Genomic DNA, 20,030 nt, shown 5'->3' with positions numbered 1-20,030 from the left:
TGTGGTGAACGTACTGGTGCACACTGGCTGCCGTCACATCATTGATCATCTATTACCCGTAAAGTGCATTGAGGGGAAAAGCACTATACAGATGTTATTATTATCTGTTCACCCGGTTTTCTCTTTTCAGTCTTTGAGAACTAACTGCATTATTTGTAATTATGGGCTTTACTTTGACATTGTGTTCAATACAGGGCAGTTTCCCAAGTGGAGTATTAACAGGGAGGATTAGCACTTAGTTGAATACCCTTGGTTTAAAATTAATGGCACTTATACTGGGCCTGCTCATGTCTCAGCTCTTTCATAAGTTTCAAAGACACTGCTGACACTCAAGAGGACTCAATATGACAAGCCAAGCAGCAAGAATTGTCTCCTGTTAGAATTTATACCTAAATATTCACTACCTCATAAACCTTAATTCATCCATTTCTCAGCTTTAAACTCCAAATATTAAATATTACACCTTTTCAAAGTATATGCGCAATAATGTATTATTCAACAAACCTTATATGGTTGTTTAACGGAGAAGTGTTGAAAGATGTATTTTAAATAAATATGGGCGTTATTTAACAGCTGAAGAAAGTTACTTGTTTGCTTGGATCTGAAGGAGATCGGTAACAAATTCGTTGGTGTTACAGAAAGATTTGACTAATTTCTAATTAAACACAAAATAAGCAAATAAGCACAGGTTCTGTAGCGGACATTTCACTCTAGAGATGTTCCAATGTGATCTGTATGCAGATTTAACAAGCAAATAAAATTCGGCAAAACCGTCTCGAAACCCTCCGACTGGATTAAAAAAATGTATTCGCAGGCCCGCTCGTTTACAATGTAATAAAGCCGCTTCTCCTTACCGCTAACTGGTAGGTTTGTTGCCTATTGAATTACAATACATGGAAATGTAGTCTATTTTCATAAATTGGAGGTGTTACATGTTACTGTGCACTTTGGACCTGTATTGTGGATTGAAATGCACTCATCCATGACGATTCTTTCTTTTTAAACCCGAAATATCAAAGGTTCCCCTTTAGCTGGTAACGGATGTAAGTGAAGTCACGCAGGTTAAAAAGAAGACGTGTTAAAAATGTCATGATCTATCCCTCTTGCTGCAGTTGAGACTCCTCGACTCCCGACCCCCACGGGCCCTGAAGGTGGACCGGGTCTGGCTCGGGTAGCGCAACCCTCGGGTCTCGTCCCACGGGTGGGCCGCGGAGTCACTCAAGATTGTCTTCTGCCACTATACAACTAAGATCCTGGGATGTGGGATCTAGAGGGGTAGGTATCTGTAGCGGAGGGAAATAATGTCTGGTCTGTCACACTCAACAAGCAGTCGCTGAGATTTCCAGCAGGGTCTACAAATGGACGGACCGGCGGGTGGAGTTCAGCCATCGGGTCACAGTAATCACGGGCTCTCCACCTTACTGAGCTCTTCAGTGCCTGTCGTGACTCCGCTCACTTGCAAAATAAATTCACCAAGGGGACCCGCAGCTAGAAAAAGCGGTGGTGATTACATTTTCAGGAATTTCTTAATAGAAAGCGGTTTTGGAAAGTTAGGGGCTGCAGAATGTTTCTTCCGGAGCTCAGCGAAGGCGACTCGAGAACTTTCCACGGGTTGTTTACAATGGCAGCGGTCTCCTTATTGTTTGAGGGCGTTTATGAGGAAGCTGCCCTGAAAGACGGTGTCCTTCCCAGAAAAAAAAAACAAAGCAATATTAATTTGAAGTAGCTCGCAGTCTGTCCCCTTCTCAGATGAAAAAAGGAGAGGACTTCCCCTTGTGGAAACATCCGCGCTGGACTCCGACACACTTGCCTGACGAGAAATCCAGACCAGCAGAAACATTATAAATCACACGGCAGATTGTGTACATTGTGAAGTTTATTTACAGAGATATGGAGATAAAACACTCGTTTCGAAGCAAATATTAGACTTCCCTTTGTCACAAAGAGTCACGATCGCCCTGACTTTTACGTCTCCCTTCCGAAGAATCATTACTTTGCTTTGTGATGATAAACAGGGTGTTTGTTTCATTTTGGGTATCATTTAAACAGGTTCTCCTTTAATGTTTAAATTTCGAAGCGACTTCACATGTTTAAGATTTATATAAGTAGATGATTTTACTTCAAGTAGGTAGCTGTGTCAGGACGTATAGGGTGCAGAGAAAAAAAGGTCAGAAAAGAAGAGACAGAACATTTCGTCTATGGAGCCTTCTTCAGGTCACCTGAAGCCTTCACAGCCGAAACATTGTGTCTCTTTTCTTTCCAACAAGGAACAAACCTTTACGTTTTCCTGATGATTTTACTTTTATGTAATTTCCTCTGTCTTTCAGTGTTCTCCACCACTGCTCTTCTCCTCAAATATCTCAGATTCTCCACAGCCTTTGACAGAGTTTGGGACAGAACAAAAAAACACACTGGCCTCCTTCCCTGTGGATTGAAACAGGAACTAGTTAGTGCAGGGAGCAGCAGAAGACCGGGAGGAAAGGTTAACAAGTCAGGAAGCACAGTTATAAAGATCATCCAGCCTCTCTCCATGACTTCATACCAGCAAGAAGTTAGGGCAAACATTCGTTTCACCCTTTTGGTCCCAGAACCAGCTGATCAATTCTTCTCTCCCCCCAAAGAAAACCACACCTGTTTGAACAAGTGCTCTTTCCTTCTCTGCTGCATTGAAATTCACTCCTGATCCTACAGGATTCTCCCCCCTGGTTTTCATTCCAGCCTGGGCACTTAATCGCTTGAGTGGAATCAATTGTTCACTTAACTGATCTGCGTTACTGCTCTTTCCAGGTCTTTTCTCCGTGGTGATTCCAAGCTGCGCGTAAACCTAGGAGATAGACCTTGCTCCTCCAGGACCAGGAGTGAATTTCATTTTCCGCCACGGAATGACTTTCATGCTCAAGACCTAAAGGTGGGCTTCTCAATCCAGATCCTCATGATCCAAGTCTCTGCGGGTTTTGCCTCCAACCAGCCTCTAGATTATTTAATAGAATAAAAAAATATAACTAATATCTTACCCCTTCCCTTTTAGAGCTGTAGATAGTTCTGGAGCTGTCTGTGATTTGATTGACCTACAAAACATTCATAGGCAATTTCCAATCGCCATATTTTTGGAAATGCAAAACAAGTAAAAAAGGTCTTTTCCAACGACTGGTCCACCTGAGGGCTCAATTAAGCAAGCAAAGGTCAGCAGACCTGGAGCAGGACTGCACAACTTTCTGGTTGTTGGGATTCTGGTTTTCCTTCCCTCTGAGCCCTTAATTACCTTATTGAACTCATTCATTGCTCCTTCGTTGCTTAATTGGACAAGTTGACACCTTTTCTTGTCCTTGTGAAGCTAGAGATTTAAAGACAACTAGAAAACCTGGACAGTGGCGCTTGAGCAACCGGAGTTGAGCCAGAGGACAACATTTGCATTTATAACCCTTGGTCCAATGGTTTTCATTACAAGTAAAGAAGTCAGTTATTTAATTGGATGTATTACAGCCTAGATCATCATCCAGGTGGATGCTGCACATTGGTGGTGGTGGAGGGGAGACCCCATTACCTGTAAAGCGCTTTGAGTGGAGTGTCCAGAAAAGCGCTATATAAGTGTAAGCAATTATTATTATTATTAGATTATTGAAAATGAATGTGACTTTCAGTGACTGCTGGAAGATGCCCAGTAAAATCTTTAGGATTGGTGTCCTCAACACCACTGCTGTAACACACCATAACGTGATAAAGGAGTCTCTGAGGACTAGGGTAGCACCTTTCCCCCTGCATTTCTCGGATTACCAAACACCAGCCGCGCCACACTGTACACCCAGGGACGTGTAAAAATAATTGTAATACTCGAATGACGCCACAAGATGGCACCAGTACCTAACTATAGAGTCGCCGGGTCTGTTTTGAGCGGCACAAGCCGTCAGCCAGAATTTCAGTCTGCTAAACTTCAACAGCTTTGACTGCTTTCCCGCTGGCAAGGGACACGGTTGTTCATAGCTATAGCTCCGCACAAGGGAGGGTTTGTTAAAGTGATACATGTGGGAGAGCACTGAAAATGTGGTGTTCTTCGACAAAATGAGAGAAAAAGCAAAATGCGTAAATCGCGCCTGCACCGACCGACGTACATCGCGGTTTCTGTCTCAGGTTTATAACTTGGGACTTGTGTTCTTCCTGACCGGTTTCTGTTAATACAGATCCCCTGCGCTGGAGAGAGAGCAGTTTTCCCACTAGAGGGCGTGATTGCCTTGTTAGAGCTCGTTTTCGCCGCCGTAGCACTACCGTAATCTGAAACAATCTGGTCGCCACACTTGGTGTTTCGGTCCACGCAGCCGTTAAGCGTCTTTTTCGTCAGTGTTTTCGGATACCGCGAGGGAGTGACCACGAAGTTAGCCGTGAGCCAAGTGTGGAAAAGGTACAGTGAAACAAACAAAATTTAATGATAGAGAAATAATATTGAAGTGACTCTCCCCAAATAACTTAGCAACAAGCATAATGCAATAATATCTTATATATTGCCTCTCCGCACCCCTAAGGTTCTTTTTTTAAGGAAACCACTTTTATCAGTAAAACGTTTGATCTGGCCTCTTGCAGGCCTGTCTTTTCCAGTTGTTTTTAAAGGACCAAACACCGTCACAGAAAAAGCAGCATTCAAAACTGTTAATCCAACTGAATATCAAAACGATCCATTTTATTACTGGTTATGTACAACAGGTTGGCTCACAGGATTTTTAATTTAAAGGACATCTGCACTGATTTCTAGGAGTGATGACGGTGTGGCGACCCATCTTTCTGTAAGAGCCGCATTTGATTGTAAATGTTTCGCTGCCTCTGCTGTTACTGCTGCGAAAAAAAAAATATTAGGCACGACTATTTTAGGATGACACGATTTTACGATTTCTAGGTGTTTCTTCTCCGTATTGTAAAAGGGGAGGGAGTGATTTAAAACGCTTAACTTTTTCTTGTACGATTTCGAACGAGAGGGAAGCAGAGCGAAGGAAAGGAAAATTAAAAGATTCGCTTCCCGTGGAATAGAGCAGGATTTTTCTCTCCTTCGTTAAGTCAACGTGTTCCTTCCGTTGTAATTCTGAACACGGTGTGGATAACACAGCCTTATTCAGCAGAGATCACGCTGATGTGAAAAGAGGACGGCTTCTCTCAGTTTTTATTAAAACAACGAAAATGTATACGAGAGAACCGACAGACACCGGGTTCCCCTGTGGAGCGCGGTCGGTTATTCTGAGAGTATAGAAGCGGCAGACATCTGCCCCGGTTGCCCCTAGCTGTGGAAAAAAGCTCGGGGCAAGTGCGAAGCCTTCAGCTCACCCTCGTTTAAACAGGCGTTCGCTCGCACAGAAGAGAAGTGCTGAGTTACAATTTCTTCAGAGGGTGACCGGCGAGGTGCAGAAATTCATCACCCCGCACCTCGGCGAGCCTCTAATGAACCCTCTGAAGAGTTCGTGTCACATTTTCCTCCTTATGAGGAAGATTTCCGAAAGAAATAATAGATACGCACGTCCAAACGGATTGTCTTCTTCTTCTAACACTTAACACACACACACCACTACCACCGCTATTATTTCTCTGCTTTTCACCTCCTTTTCCAGAGGGGACGTGAACAGTAGAAGAAAATGTCTTTATAACAAGACTTTTTTTTTTACTTAACTGCAACCTGTCAATTGAAATCGGCGATTAATCCTTTCATTATGCAAACCACATAAAGCACAGATATCAGGCAAAGACTGTAGGTAGAAATTTACAGAACTCCAGTACACACACATGTATATTTATGTATGCAAACCCCTTCATATACAGCATGTCTTATTTCAACGTCCCATTATGTTCTCAAACATAGGTTCGAATCGCAGGCTGCTGGGCGTTTTTAGGACCATTTTGAAAAGTTTTCCGATTCATCACAGCTCCACGGTCTTCTTGAGAAACTACTCCTAAAGGTCATGGGATTTCTCTGCTTGTGGTGTTGCCTATTCAGAAGTGGTGCGTGTTTTGTACAGGGTACAAGTGTCCTACCCGGACACGCCGGGACACAAGATGACAGGCCGAAAGAGCTTTCAGTCCCACTGCAGGTTCGTGTCCCGGCTCAGTTCTGACCCGCTCTTCGCTCTCGGACCAGAAGCGGTACAGAGCCGCAGAGACAGGCAGCGGCTCTGGTTGTGAGGGGCTGTCGTGCTTATGCCGTTAAATCATCAGGCCAGGGCTGTCTGTAAATATCTTTGTTATTGAATTTTTCAATGCCTTTTATAGTCGCCTCATCTCTGCTGTTTCTTTTTGGCGACCCGTGGATAAAAATAAAATCTGCCCAAGGGGCTCCGCGGCACAGCTCTGTTGTCAGAACTGGCAGCTCTGTGTTCAAGAGCCGAGAAAAATCAAATGGCTATGCTGACGGACAGCCCAGAAAGTCTGCTCATATATTAGCGGGAGTGCTGCCTGTCTATCTAATGTGCGATCAGCAAAAAGCCACGGAAAGGCACTGAGGTTTTAAGAGCTTTGTATTCATAAAATATGCTGTGAAACAAGTCATAAAGCTATTTCTGTAAAGCCCAAATCAGATTTAAATATTGCAATATATTGCAATGTGTGGTCATTTAAAAAAAAGGGTTTTTAGATGGGTGTGAATTTAAAAAATGCGTCAGCAGTTACCTGTCTAAATTAAAAACACCAAGTGCAGATTTTCAAACGGAACAGGAGGAGTACATAAAAGGATGTCCTCAAATTAAATAAAAGACCAGGAAGATTGTTTTTTAATCAAGAGTGTTAAAACTTTGATTTTATTTTGACTTGGTTTTTCCAAATCGTTGTCCTTGATGAACTGGTTACAAGACGAGAGGATCTCGGGGTGATGCTCTAAACTCGCCGGGCGGACGGAGCTCCAGGGTCAAATTCTCCCAATCTCTGGAAAAGCCCGCTTCCGAGACCAAGCACGCTTCCCCTTCTGTCCGGGGTGAGACCCGATTCACCGCCCGCAACTGCGCGGCTGTTAGCGCTAGGAAACACCCAGCCAGACCAGCGAGTGCGCCTCGGCGACTCTAGGGTCGCGGGTTCGAATCCCGCGTGGGAGCAGGTGGCTGGGCGAAGTCTGGAGTGTAGCGCTCAGATTGCTGCATTAAATAGTCCGCTGTACGATACGATTACCCTCCACGTCGAACCTGCAAATGAGAACTCGATCTCCTTTGATTTGAGGTTCGGTAAATAACGACTTGAAAACAATGAAGGAAACGCGATAATATGTTTTTCGTTATTATTACTTTTAGATTTGAAATTCATCGCCACTAATTACTTCAGCCCGTAAATCATTATTAACTATCATTATTAGTGACAGTTGCGGGTACCTGTTGAATTATCGGAATGATGGAGTCGATTGGTCGTCCGGTAAAAAAAAATCAGACTTCTTAAAATACAGTACGGTACATTTCAGACCGTTCACACGCTTCAGAATTTCGTTTTTATTTACATATTCGTTATTTTCTCCTCAGAATGGTGTGCTGTGATTTGGTTCAAGGTCAGTAGCTCTCAGAACGTGTTCAGGTGTTGACGTTAGAGCGGTATTTTCATTAATAAAAAAAAAAACAACTTCCAGTTGCGACTTGAAAAGAAAAAAATAGGTCCAGAACATTCTGTTTTCTTTACAGCGGAGTTTTAAAAGAAAAATCAAATCTCGCGAATTAATTTTGAAGCCACAACTATGTAGGGGTCTTTTTTTAAGTTCTAAACACTAGGCCTTCATAAATTAGACTAAACAACAGAGTGAACCAAAGCGTTGAAGATCTTGGCCGTTTCTCTGGCGTGGAGTTTTTCCAACAGCTATGATATATTCCGGAACCACATAAAAGGAGAAACTGGTTTTGAAGTTATGGAACGGCATTTTAATCGTCGCCATAGAATCGAAACATAACAGCTTTCTCAAAACCAAACAAATGTTTTTATCTCTTTTATATTTCCTGTGAAGGATAGAGGGGGGAGAGTTTTTCACTTCACTTTTTGCGTTCCTTTTAAAATTGTATTTGCTGTGTTGCTCAGTTAATAAAATAATAATAATAATAATAATAATAATAATAATAATAATAATAATAATAATAATAATACGATGTCTTCTAATTAACGTTTTAAATTTTTTTTTTTATTTAGACATTTCAGTGCTTAAAATCGAACAAATAAATCAATCATAGGCGTAATATAAGTCGGAAAAAAGTAAGTTTTTGAAAAAAAGAAGGTATTTGCTCTAACAGCACAAGAGAGAGAATGTGTTAAAGGGATTTTTTTCCCTGTTTGTTCGAGGGGAGAGTCGTGTCGCTGGCTCTCCAGAAAGCCTTAATGGTAATTCTGCTAATTGTATAAAGAAAATGACAGCTGGACTACAGGAGCTGTTGCTTTAGACCACATAAGTGTAATTACAATTTCCAAATAATTATCCTTTCTGATAGTCTGTTTAGTGATTAGCGTTGTCGGATTGTTGTCTTGATTGTTTCATTCTCATTTTTCGGATAAACTGTACGAATTTATTCTTGCAAATGTTACAATTATTTCTCTAAAGCTATTGTCGTGTTTGAGAAAGACTCCTACCCAGACATATTTAAAAAAAATCGTTTTATTTTTACAGTCAAACGTTAGATTTGCAGGTTGTGATATTTTCAATAGGTTTATTGCTTCGATGGGAAAACACCCCAATATAATAGACGCAGAGGGATTCAGGCCAAAGCGCATGAGGAAAAACGTACTTTTAGAACGGTTTTCAAAATGTAAGTAACGTTGCGCTGTCCAATCCGGTATTTTGTCACCTTAGAACAAGCACTTGAAGCGCCGTGACAGCAAGAGCCGTCTGAAATACGGAACTTTTTTTAAAATAAAAAAGTCTTCTGCGCTCCTCTTTCGATTGCTGGTCAGACCTCGTCATGCCCGCTGACAAAGACCGAATCAAAAAGGAAAAGCAACATCGCCTCTTGGAAGTCTGGTCGGACGAAGCACGGTTAAGATTAACCTCAGCCCCCTCCCAATTAAAAGGTATTGAGCACGCTGTCCTTTCCTTACTCGGGCTACCGAAGGTCCCGGTCTGAAGTTCGCTTCACACTACCGGACTCTTTTCTCTTTTTAACCGCCGAGTAACACTGCAAGCTTACAACATTTACCAGGCAGCTGCGTGCGCATAATTAAGACCGCTGAATTATGTCTTTATGCATTACGAGAGGAGGGAAAAAAAACGGTTCCCGGTGAAACTAAGAGGAATCAATTGACCAACAGCGCAGAGAGACTGAAGATCACGCCGTTTCGCGTGCTGCCGCCGGTGATGCAGGAGAGCCGTCGCCCCTGGAGCTAGTTTACCGCGACGCGCCTGACCGGTGCTAATTATTCAGTCATCATAAGCGATCGTTCGGGTTAATACTGCGCGACACCTCGGCACTGGCTACACAGTTATCTCTGATCTCTGGCGCTAAGAAGAGTGCTCCTCTGCGTGCTAGGCTTTCACAGTGATGCCGTATGTTAAGTAGAGAGGACGGTCTGAAATATACAATTAGGCGAAAAGGGGGCCGTGGTTGGGCGGTTTGCTAATCGGAGTCCGGGTTTGCCTGTGTTTGGGGGCGGCCTCTGATGTTCGGTCACTCCCCCTTCCCTTTGGGGTTAGTGTGCTTGTGTTTAGTTTCCCAGAGATCGTCAAATCGGATTCCTTAGGGAAAGGACACACAAATCACTCCCATTTTAACAAGGGGGAACAACTCGGGAACGGGCAACCACAAGGGTCCCCACCTCTCTTCCTAGATCCCCGATTCTCATTCATTTGCCGCTTTTTAACAGCGAAAGATCTGTGGTGGGAAGAAAAAAGAAAGAGAGAGGGGGAAAAAGAACTTGTCTGTGGAGGATGACACTTGATCTAACAGTCTGAGAGCTGTAGTTGATCCTATTGTTTCTTAAACTGACATCAGAGCTTTTTTTATTAAGCCTCTTTCTTAACGCAGAAGGGACACCGGGCAAGGCAAGAGCGTGTTTCTTCCTCGACACTCAATGTGCAATACACATCATTTTTTGTGATTCTTGTTCGCCTGTGCTTTTGTCTGTTGTACCTAACCCTGGATTGTGACAGCTTGGTTTTCCTCCGGCTATTTTCTACCTGTTTTTTATCTTCATTTTTTGGTGAAAAAAAAAAACAATCTATATTTGAAAGACATCAAAAAATAATACGACCACGTATCTCCAACGTACCAAGAGCTATCTAGTCCATCACCCACCACGGCTCTGAGCCATTCACCGGTGTTCTGAAGAAAACGAGGTCGGAAATTAGACGAAGAGGTGGGATAAGCCAACAAAAAAAACAAAACAACGACCGCAACAACAGTAAGGCTGTTTTCATGTTTGGGATTCAGGAAAGCATTCAAAGGAGTGGGAGTAGTATGAAAGAGGAGCCCATCGGTTCAGGCATGAACGCCGTCCGAACGTGGATGCAGGGAGCGGGCGTGCTGGACGCGAACACTGCCGCACAAAGGTAAGACGCCCGAGGCAGCATCTCGGCGCTCTCCGCGGCGACTGCTCACCGCCACAGAGCCCACGGGTCTCTGCTTTCATTTCCTTTTTCCACATGGGATTCTTTGACCTGCCGGATTCTAGCTGCTCACGTTCAAAATTGTCGCACCGCCGGGGTTTTTTTTTTTTTGTCGGAGCAGTCTGCCCCAAACTGGGTCTGGTTAAAGTTGCGATGCCGCGGTCTGTTCCCGGCGCTGTGCATCTCCCGGCGCTGGCGGATCTCTGAACGGGTCTGTTCGGCTGAAAAACCGCAAACGCCGTAGGAGGCTAAAAATGATCGCCTTCGTCGCCTTCCGAGCCGTTTATTAGGTCATTTAAAGAAGAGCCTCCGCGCCGTCAGATGTATTCGAGAGAATAATATTTGTGGCAGCTAAAATATCCACACAGTTTATTTTCTAGCATCTTAAATTTACGGAGCCTAACGCGAACAGTGTTTCCTGACTGCTGTTTCAACAAAAGCAATCCCGTTTGAATACAGCTGCTGCAACAAGCGATATTTTAGGACAAACGCTGAAAAATAAATACGTTGAAGTTTAAGGAGGGAGGACAGTGAGTCAAAAAGATGTACATTTAAAAAAAAATAATCCGTACAATGTACAGGCACACCTGACAGTGCAGCTACTGTTAGAAGTTTACATAAATTGTAATACTAGACATATCTACACGGTAGTTAATTTTACTTGTGTTTGTATTTCTTATTTCAAACGAATGATAAATTGACACATTTTCTTTACAATAACGCAATTATTTTACTGTCTCAAGTGAGTTGTATTTATCCGAGTGTAACAGAATAAGCAGAGGCCTCGTGAACTTTACAGAAATTATAACTGGAAATGAGATGAAATATGCATTTTTATCAAAGTCACTCACATGACCTTTCCTCAATAAAAGTACACAAAAGTGTAATTTTTGCGCCGGGATTTTCTTTTTTCTGACTAATTGATTAAAAAATATTTAGCACGCTATTAAATAAGCAGGGCAGAGCAACATCATTACCCGTAAAAAATGAAATAATGTGACCTTAACGCTGATGGGAGAAATGAGATAGCAGAGAACTGTACATGTTTTTTAAAAAAAAGGAAATTGGCACAAAAAAATGAGACCCAGAGCGAGGTCAATATGTGAGGATACCGAAAAAGAAAACACCGCGTTCAATTAAAAAATTCTGGTTTATTTAAAAAGGTGGAAAGGCGTAGTAAGAATCTTTCTTTCCCTTCCATGTGCTGTGACCTCTCTATCGCCGACTCGCTCTTGCCTCGCACGCCCGCAGTGGAGTCGGTCTAGCCCGGGCGCACTTCGAGAAACAGCCGCCTTCCAACCTGCGAAAATCCAACTTCTTCCACTTCGTGTTGGCTTTGTACGACAGGCAGGGACAGCCCGTGGAGATAGAAAGGACGTCTTTTCTCGGCTTTGTAGAAAAGGAGAAGGTAAGTCTTGTTTGAAATTAAATATTTCGTTTTTCTCCCCATACTGACTGTTTTGGCGACTGTGAATATCACGGATTCAAAATCCGCAATTACAGCAAACTACAATTCGGCAATTATGCTGATAAAATGACCCAGAGTGCATTTTATTTATTTTTTTTAATTTCGGGTATTTATTTTTTATTTACACTACACCGTGGACATCAGCCAGTTACCAAAAATTGCTTACATGAAAATAGTTTTCACAGTTTTAAAATGAACACTTTAATTGGCAGACGTGAGTATGAAATTTTGGACATTTAGTACAAAGCAAAGAAACAATGTGTGACAATTGTATTTGAAAATATTTCTGACTACTCTGCAGCCTGCGTTAATGCACGTGTTTGTCAAACAGATGCGTTTCAATTCCCAGGAAAAAAAAAATGTTGTAACTGCACTTTGTTCTTCGCTGTAATGATTTTGATCAGGTCCACAGTGCTCGTACTCAATCCTTGTTCTTCGTAAATTCCTCGTACGTCTGCATTTGATTTGCAGTTTCATTCCTCTGATTTCCTTAAGAAGATTTTTAGGTTCATCTAGAATTAGAAGGGATATTGGGATCGTTTGACCCACCTTAAAAACTAGGAATCTAGGAATCCGTCTGCTTGTAACAAAAGTCGAACTGTACGAGAACCAGGACATAACTGCATTTGTTTTCTAGAACGCAAAGGAAGTGTACTGTTTTACAGCACAGGCTGTGATGTCAGATTTCAGTATTCACTCAGCACCGGGCGGCTGGTGCTACTGCTGTCCTGAAGTTTCATATCTCTACTTTCCCACGCGGCTGGGACAGTGCTTTTGTCCCTAGAATACACAGATTAAGATTTTCCTAAAAAGTAAGATCGTTGAACACATCTATTCCACGTCGAGCAAATATATGCCGGTAGTTGTTCAAGAAAGTTTGCAGTCTAATCAATTTCTATCCTAATGCTCGATAGAACTGCTGTTCACGCACGGTATAATTATACCGACCACTTCCAATGTGGCCTTGTCTTACATTGAATTGGCAGCTTCATACGTCTCCTGTCTTAATTCCCCCCTCAGTGAAGTTCAGGCAGCCTGACTTCTTGGTGTTAAAGAGCTTGCATGTACTGTATACGGCAAGGAACAATCTTTCTAAATGATTCTAATTGCCGCTCGTCACTGAAGTAGCAAGGAAGTTTAAAAAAAGGAAAAGCTTTCAGTGTAAGCATTTAGTCCCATGCAGTTTTTGTTAGAAGATCCCCGCTCTTCGCCTTTGCATAATTTAATTAAAGGCCCTTACAACTTTTTCTCGATTTTTTTCGCCTCAGTTCACCGTGTCTGTAGGTTGCCCTTAAGCACACGGACACAATCCTCGCTCCGCGCATTAAACGCGTTCGGGAAACGCCTTTTGTAATGTTCCACCCGTAACCTTCCTGTGTATCGTTTCTTGTTTAGGAATCTAATGGCGAGAAAACGAATAACGGGATTCATTATAGACTACAACTGCTCTACAGCAATGGTAAGAGACTTTGCGGTTACAATTTCTTATCCGCCCTGACAGCTGAGTTCGAGACCTCTACACTTAAGCGAAACATAATTTCTCATGAAGGCGCTGAGACTCGCGATACCACAGGCTTGATTTGCATAGAATTCTACCGAAATAAAATGATTAGGCACCAGGTGTGAGAAATGTTGGTCCTTTCTCTGAACAACAAAGGTTATGATGATGATAGCAGGTGTTAAGTGTTCAAGGTAGTAATTTTTTTAACTCACCTGAACAAGGCAATGCAGCGATATTATAATGGATTTTTGTACCATAACGGTATATGTTTATTTTAATGTATAACAATATACATGACTTTTAACATATTTTCCAAAGTGTATGTGGACATAAATGTCGTAGTTCCCCGATAGCGAGTCGATTCTTGGGAAGGTCCTCAATTCGGCGGTATTTGCATCCTGTTACATAGTAAATTGTTCTGAAAGTTGCTAATTCTAAAACACAGGTTAAGTGTTTTTTAATCGTTTCGGAAATACCGTAAGGCGGCCGACTTCGCCGTTTTAAAAGCTTTCCTAGTGGAGTTACGTGCCCTACAATTCTCTTTCGGCATTCGGCTCCCGGAATCGCATTTGATTCCTGCCGGCAGAAATATTTTCTTCGCCAGATTCGGAAACTCGGACACACTGACCCACCAACACGACTTCCTGAATAATTTATTATATAAGCTTATTGTTGAGCACAATGGGGTTCGTAAAACTCAAGAGATTCCAGGCCTAAATTGAATACTGCTAAAAAAAAACAGTGTAAAATAAGCTAATGTTAATTTTGGGGTTTGTTTGTCACCGTTTTATGGCGTTTTTGTAGTGTTGGTGTAGGTTTTTAATTGTAAGGCAACGCTGTCTCTTCGCAAATTTCTTTTCTGCGTGCTCAGTGAGAATTAGGTAAGAGGAATTGGAGGCGAAAAGTTTGAATTGTATTGCAAAAACGCTAAAACAGATAATAATAACAACAAAATTTCTAAACAATTATTATATGCTCAATACTGATGTTATGTCCACCTTGATAGGCCATACAACATGTTTGTGTATTAAAAACAAATACTACCTCGGTTTTAAACAAATTGCTAAAAAGGAGAAGGCAGCACTTAGGTCAATAGCAGACTGTCTCTACCCATATCTCCGAAAAATCTTTTGAAATGTTTTTTTTGCTTCTTCAATAAATGTAAAATAGAAATAAGCCTTGCAATCTGGTTTACATTCAGCCAACAAAGAGATCACTCATCTGCAGCGAGGATATCATTAGGATCTTAAGTGTGAGCTACTTTGTTATGTCAACAAGCTGCAGTGACACAAGATTCTGCACACTGTGAGAGCCTGCCTGCCTGGGACTCTGGCACCATGCTCAGGGAAAAAAAAAAGAACGCATCTCTGCCAGGTTATAGGATTATGTGCATGTGTGAAAAATGCCTAAGCCCGTGTAGGTGACTGCGCTTCTCGCGATCCTGTCATCGTTTAAATCATGTTAGACACAGAGCACTCTTAGCACGCTTGCGGATGTGGCTCTGTGCATGCACCCATTCTGCTTCCCCTCTTGTCATCCGCAGGTATCAGGACAGAGCAAGACTTCTATGTCCGGCTGATTGACTCTATGACCAAACAGGTAGGGTGTTTCTGAACTGCGGGTATCTCGGTTGGAAATAAGAAAATCTGTGTGTGTGTGTGGAGGGGGTTGGGCTGAGCCTCAGGGCAGGGGGGGCAGTGTGGCAGTCAGGCATGTCGGCCTGTGGGAGCAGTGATACCTCACAGCCCCACACAGTGCACAGCTCCTCGGGGGGGGGGGTTCTTAGGGGGGCACTCCTATACTGAACCTGTACCTTTGACTCAGGCAGCTGTTGTGATGTGAGGAACTGGGAGGAGCTGTCACTGCTGGGGTGTCTTCATCTGCTCTTTATACATGACCCCGCCCTCGCCCCCCCCTCCCCCAAAGAGCAGATCACGACTTACTTCTTTAGCTCCCACCAAAACAACAACAAACTTTTAAAGGTGTCTCCTCCGACATACGTTTAAAATCTTTGTTGTCTTCATTTTAAATAGGAAAATGTGGCGCTTATTAACATTAGGACAGCGACAAAAAAAAAAACCCTGAAATTTGCATCAAAGCTGTGATTTCGAGAAAAAATCAATGAACCCTTGCTTTTGGGAGAGCAGGTTGTTTCTTCTTAAATGGTTGCTTGACGCTTTGTTCCACTTGTTGTGCTGGGTCACCTGCTGGCAAGCAGCTTGTTGCCTCAAAGGTTTCCAAACTACGAACTAAGACATACCCGAGTGGCATTCTGGGCTTCGGGACTTTACAGTCAGGCACAGATAGTGGATTAATGGGATTAAATGTGACAAACAAATAAATCTAATCTGCTTCTGTCTATATTTGACTCTGGTTTGCACAGTGATGTGAAGTTGGCTCTTTATTTTCAGAGGTAGTTGATCATAATGTAAAGCAGGGAGAAGCACCCTTGTCCTACAGTATATGCTTAATAACGGTGAAAGACAATCACAGTCTGATTCCCCCTGCGTGGTCTAGAGTGAATAAGCATTCGCAATTTTAAGTGTAACGTTAAAAAAAAAGATGGGAGGTCTGGATGCAGAGGCCTTCTGAGGCAAACTGCACAGTGTCAGGATGCTTGGTGAGGAGTCTTGCATGCTGCCAGCATGTGAGAGGTAAAACAGTCTGGGGTTCCTGGAAGTCTACTCATTATGGGGCTGTTCTAGTTTATTGTCATAAGGTTGTGCGAAAGCTTATTGAGAATGGATTGCAACAGAGGGCTGTACAGGATACGTGTGGCAGGTTTATTGTGAACAGTTTCTAATAAATGATCTTGTCCTTATGGTTCCAACTCGGTAGGTGGGATAATTCATAATTATCTCACTTTGCTATTTTTCTGAAGAACATTGTGTATCACAGTGCCTGTAATCATTTGCTGGGTGAGTTGCTTGGCTTTAAGGCTTTCTCTGTTGCTCGAGATTGAATGTCTGGAGACTTGGGGAAAAAAAAAAACCCGAACACAGCGTTTTGCCGAATCCTTCAGTCGTGTGGCGTTTCTTTTTCATTTAAAAAAAAAATATTTTGCATTTTCTCTGAGAATTCTCTCTCATCCTAAGAGACCAACCTGTGACAGATAAGTGTGTAATTGTGTTAGCTGTTGATCAATCATTGTGTGACAGTAATTGTCAATGGACATATGCATTTTCTATTAGTAGAGCTGAACTTCTCAGTCTGAAAAGGGGTTTAAGTTTTCTACAGCCCAACAGTGCAGTATAAAATATTTCCAAAGTGTCACTGTAATGCAGAAGAAGACTGTGGAGAATACAGCAGTGTTATGAGCAATCACAGTTTGCTTCTCTAAATAGGTGCCCGAGAGTGTTGCCAGTATTTTAACGTTTCAACAGGGGGTGTCTTTCTCGGATATACATCTTGATCCCCACAAGCAATACTCGAGGACCAAATCAGACTGGGAGACAGGAGGGAGTGAGATTTATTGCAGTGAATAGCAAAATGAATTACCTACAGACACCTGGGTTGCGTGAACTCTGGCGAATTAAGCAGAAGCTCACATTAAGACTTGGCGTAGGTTCGTTTCAGGCTTCGGACTCAATTACGCTGCTTTTTCTCAAGCTGTTGAAAATGTTTAAGAAGATGCAGTTTGTCACACCGTGAAAGGGCATTCATTCCCGCCGCGCAGACCGGGCCCCTAAAAAACCTGTTAAAGCACATGGCTGAGTCTTTTAAGTTGGGTAACAAGCTTGGCATGCTTGCGTTAGCACTCGGTGCGACTGAACAATGGCGTCTTCAGGGAAGTGTCAGAGAAGTTTAAAACGACAAGCAGACAATCGCCCAAAAGCGATGTTCCAGAAGTGAGAGGATTTCCGTCTCCCCCTCACACACTCTTTCTTGTCGAGCTGGGGAAATAAAGCCCTTTCTTAATGGGAACAATTTTATGGGGAGCTCCAGCGATCAAGCTCTCTCTCTCTCTCTCTCTCTCTCTCTCTCTCTGTCTTTTCGGGGGGAGACTGAGCTGCTCTGGTCGGATTCAGTGTTTAGTCTTGCTTCATCGTTCTCCGGGATGTGCGACGTAAATTGCTAGATAGCTAGATAATAGATTTGGCTTTTCAAGAAATTCTCTTTTACAGGTTTCTGAATAAAAGAGGCACGGAGCCTTCACTTTCTTAACATAACAGGAAGAATTGAAATGATGGGTGTCAGTGGAGGGGTTCCCCTTTTCTGGAATCCCCCCGCAGGTCCGTAACCCCTTTACTGCTGCTTCTGGATCTCGGGCAGTTTCCACAGCCAGAAACCACAGATTTCTTGAGCCTGGCAATCTCTAACTTGCAGCAACTTGATCTTTTTAAAAGAGAGAACTAAACACCCTTTTTTGATCAAACAGAAAGAGTTTCGATGGGAAAAATCGGTTCACGATCTCTGCTGTATGTAAAGCCCCTGTAGGATTTTAGTTATCTGAAATTACAATAATAAAAAAAAAGACTCACTTGTGCCACAGTTAACATTCTTTTTCCAGAACAGGTGTCAGTTGCGTATTTGGTCAGCATCATTGAAAATACCAGTCCCACCTACCTGTTTAAGAACCAGGCTTGTTGAAAGTTTTGTTTTGTGTCTCTGTGTGCGAGTTCCCATTTCTTTCACTTTGAAAGGTATTCTTGGTCAAGGTCTTGCTCGTACGCCGGAGTTAGCAAAGGGAGATTATTGAAATGTTTCGATAGATTGAGTTTCTGTCCCTGAGCAGATGAGTTGCCCAGAAGAAGGTCACACCAGGTGGTGATGGAACAAGGTGGCATAGCACAGTGGGCAAGTCTCTGGACCTCCCCCAGCTGGGCGGCTGTGGGTTCGAGCCCCTGCTGCAGACACTGCTGTTGTGCCTTGAGTGAGGTGCTTTACTTCTGTTGCTCCAGCCCACCCAGCTGTATAAATGAGCACTAGCATTGGTTGGTGGAGGGGGGATAGCTGTGATAGACCAGCATCCCATCCTGGACTGGGGGCTGGGGGCATCACATGTTCTCTTGTCCATTTAACTCCATGGAAACCAGGATAAGCTCTGGCCTGATGAGTGGCTCGGATATGGAAATTGCCTGCTTTGTGGATAACCGTGTTGAGAGAACATGCAGAACTCATTAGGAGCAACAAGGGCAGCGATCCCAGCATATCCCACTTGTTCAAACTCTCATGGCTCTCCTATGGAAGCGTTTAATAAGGACTCCTCACTGAAAACTGCGTTTTATATGTCCCAACTGCTGTGGCTGACGCACAGCTCCTGTCATTCATTGTGAGGAGGACAACAATGTCAGGGCAGAGGCAGACAGCTGTATTGGTCATCGATTTAAAGTTTGCCGTTAACATTACTTTTAACCAACTAGGGTGAGGAAAACACACACACACACACACATTCCAGGGAGACTTTCCATAAATTGTCTTCAGATTGCGCGAGAGAGGCCTGAGTGTCAATCTGACAGCGACATGTGTGATCAGCAGCACCGCCGCTGACAGATCTGATGAAGACGGCGAGCGCAGAAAAAACAAAACAAAATGTGGGGCTTTCTAACCCTGAGCTCGGCGCCAGAACAGCTGAGGGTTTGAACAAAGAGCATCACGCTGCAATCACGACACCTATAAAAGTTGCAGGAGGCAGAGAAAGAAAAGCGACCGAGCTCTTTGTGAAGTGTTTGCAGATCACGGTAACAAAAAGGGAAGTGTGTTTTAATGTATTTTTAGTAACTTGTTTACATGCTTTAGAAGCGGTTGTCACATCAAGGCTGGAGGAGAAAACTGCAAATGAAATATGAAAAGTTACTTCTGCAAAATGAAATATGTATTAAAGACATATCAATGTAATGCGCTTGTTAATGCATGCTGCATTCATCCTGGGTTTGCAGAAACACTGATGCCATGCATGTTTTATAGCCTAAATAGCTGTTTTGGATCAGTTTTTTCAGCTAGTGAGGACTAGAGAAAAACTGGAAATTCTCCGGCACGTTAGACACACTCCATCTTATTAAAACAAGAGGCCAGTCTCGAAGCGACTGCACAGAGCTGGACAGATAAAGAGAAAAGAAGGCGATGTGTTTGGAGGATGGGTTAATACAAATGACCGCTTTCCTTAAATGCAGGATTTTGCGGAGGAAAAGCATTTGAATGGGCTTTGTTCTGTAATTTATTGGGCTGTTGCCGGTGTATTTACATGATATTTATACAGCAGTTCAGAAAACACTTCAGCTATCCAAACAAAATGCGTAGAGTGACATCGATCACCTTTATTAGACACTTCCTGTAATTAGAGCTTCTTAACGGACCGATGATGTGAGACAGGTTGAGAGCAAGAAGGGTCCTCTGAAACTTCTGGATGTTATACTCTATAGTGTACACGCTTTGTATAATCTGTGTGTTGTACATTTTAGACGCGTATTTCTGTAACGTGTGCTTTAAAGACACTCAGAACGTCTCTTTCTGCTTCAGAGTCTTCCGTGACTGGAAGACTGTACTTGTAGCGTTTCGCAGTTCTTTCTTTTGTGTTCTTTGGTGAGACGAGC

At 42.9% G+C, this 20,030-nt stretch overlaps 1 protein-coding gene across 4 annotated transcripts in view; it reads left to right on the top strand.

Moving 5' to 3' along the window:
* The first annotated feature begins 9,579 nt into the window (after positions 1 to 9,579).
* ebf1a (EBF transcription factor 1a) overlaps positions 9,580 to 20,030 on the top strand; it is a 193,793-nt gene continuing 183,342 nt past the window's right edge. Inside the window, exons 1-4 of one of the 4 annotated variants that reach the window (XM_006631692.3) lie at positions 9,580 to 10,471; positions 11,780 to 11,936; positions 13,392 to 13,455; positions 15,041 to 15,096. In XM_006631692.3, coding sequence (XP_006631755.1) covers positions 10,338 to 10,471; positions 11,780 to 11,936; positions 13,392 to 13,455; positions 15,041 to 15,096 — 411 coding nt within the window. In that variant the 5' untranslated portion in view covers positions 9,580 to 10,337. The remainder of the gene's footprint in view (positions 10,472 to 11,779; positions 11,937 to 13,391; positions 13,456 to 15,040; positions 15,097 to 20,030) is intronic. The other 3 variants (XM_006631691.3, XM_015349366.2, XM_015349365.2) reach the window with 3 other exon arrangements.

Source organism: Lepisosteus oculatus, chromosome 11 (genome assembly GCF_040954835.1).
Source record: "Lepisosteus oculatus isolate fLepOcu1 chromosome 11, fLepOcu1.hap2, whole genome shotgun sequence".
Classification (NCBI taxonomy): Eukaryota; Metazoa; Chordata; class Actinopteri; order Semionotiformes; family Lepisosteidae; genus Lepisosteus; species Lepisosteus oculatus.
The sequence above is the reverse complement of the archived record's forward strand: the minus strand, read 5'-3'. Positions and strand labels throughout refer to the sequence as shown.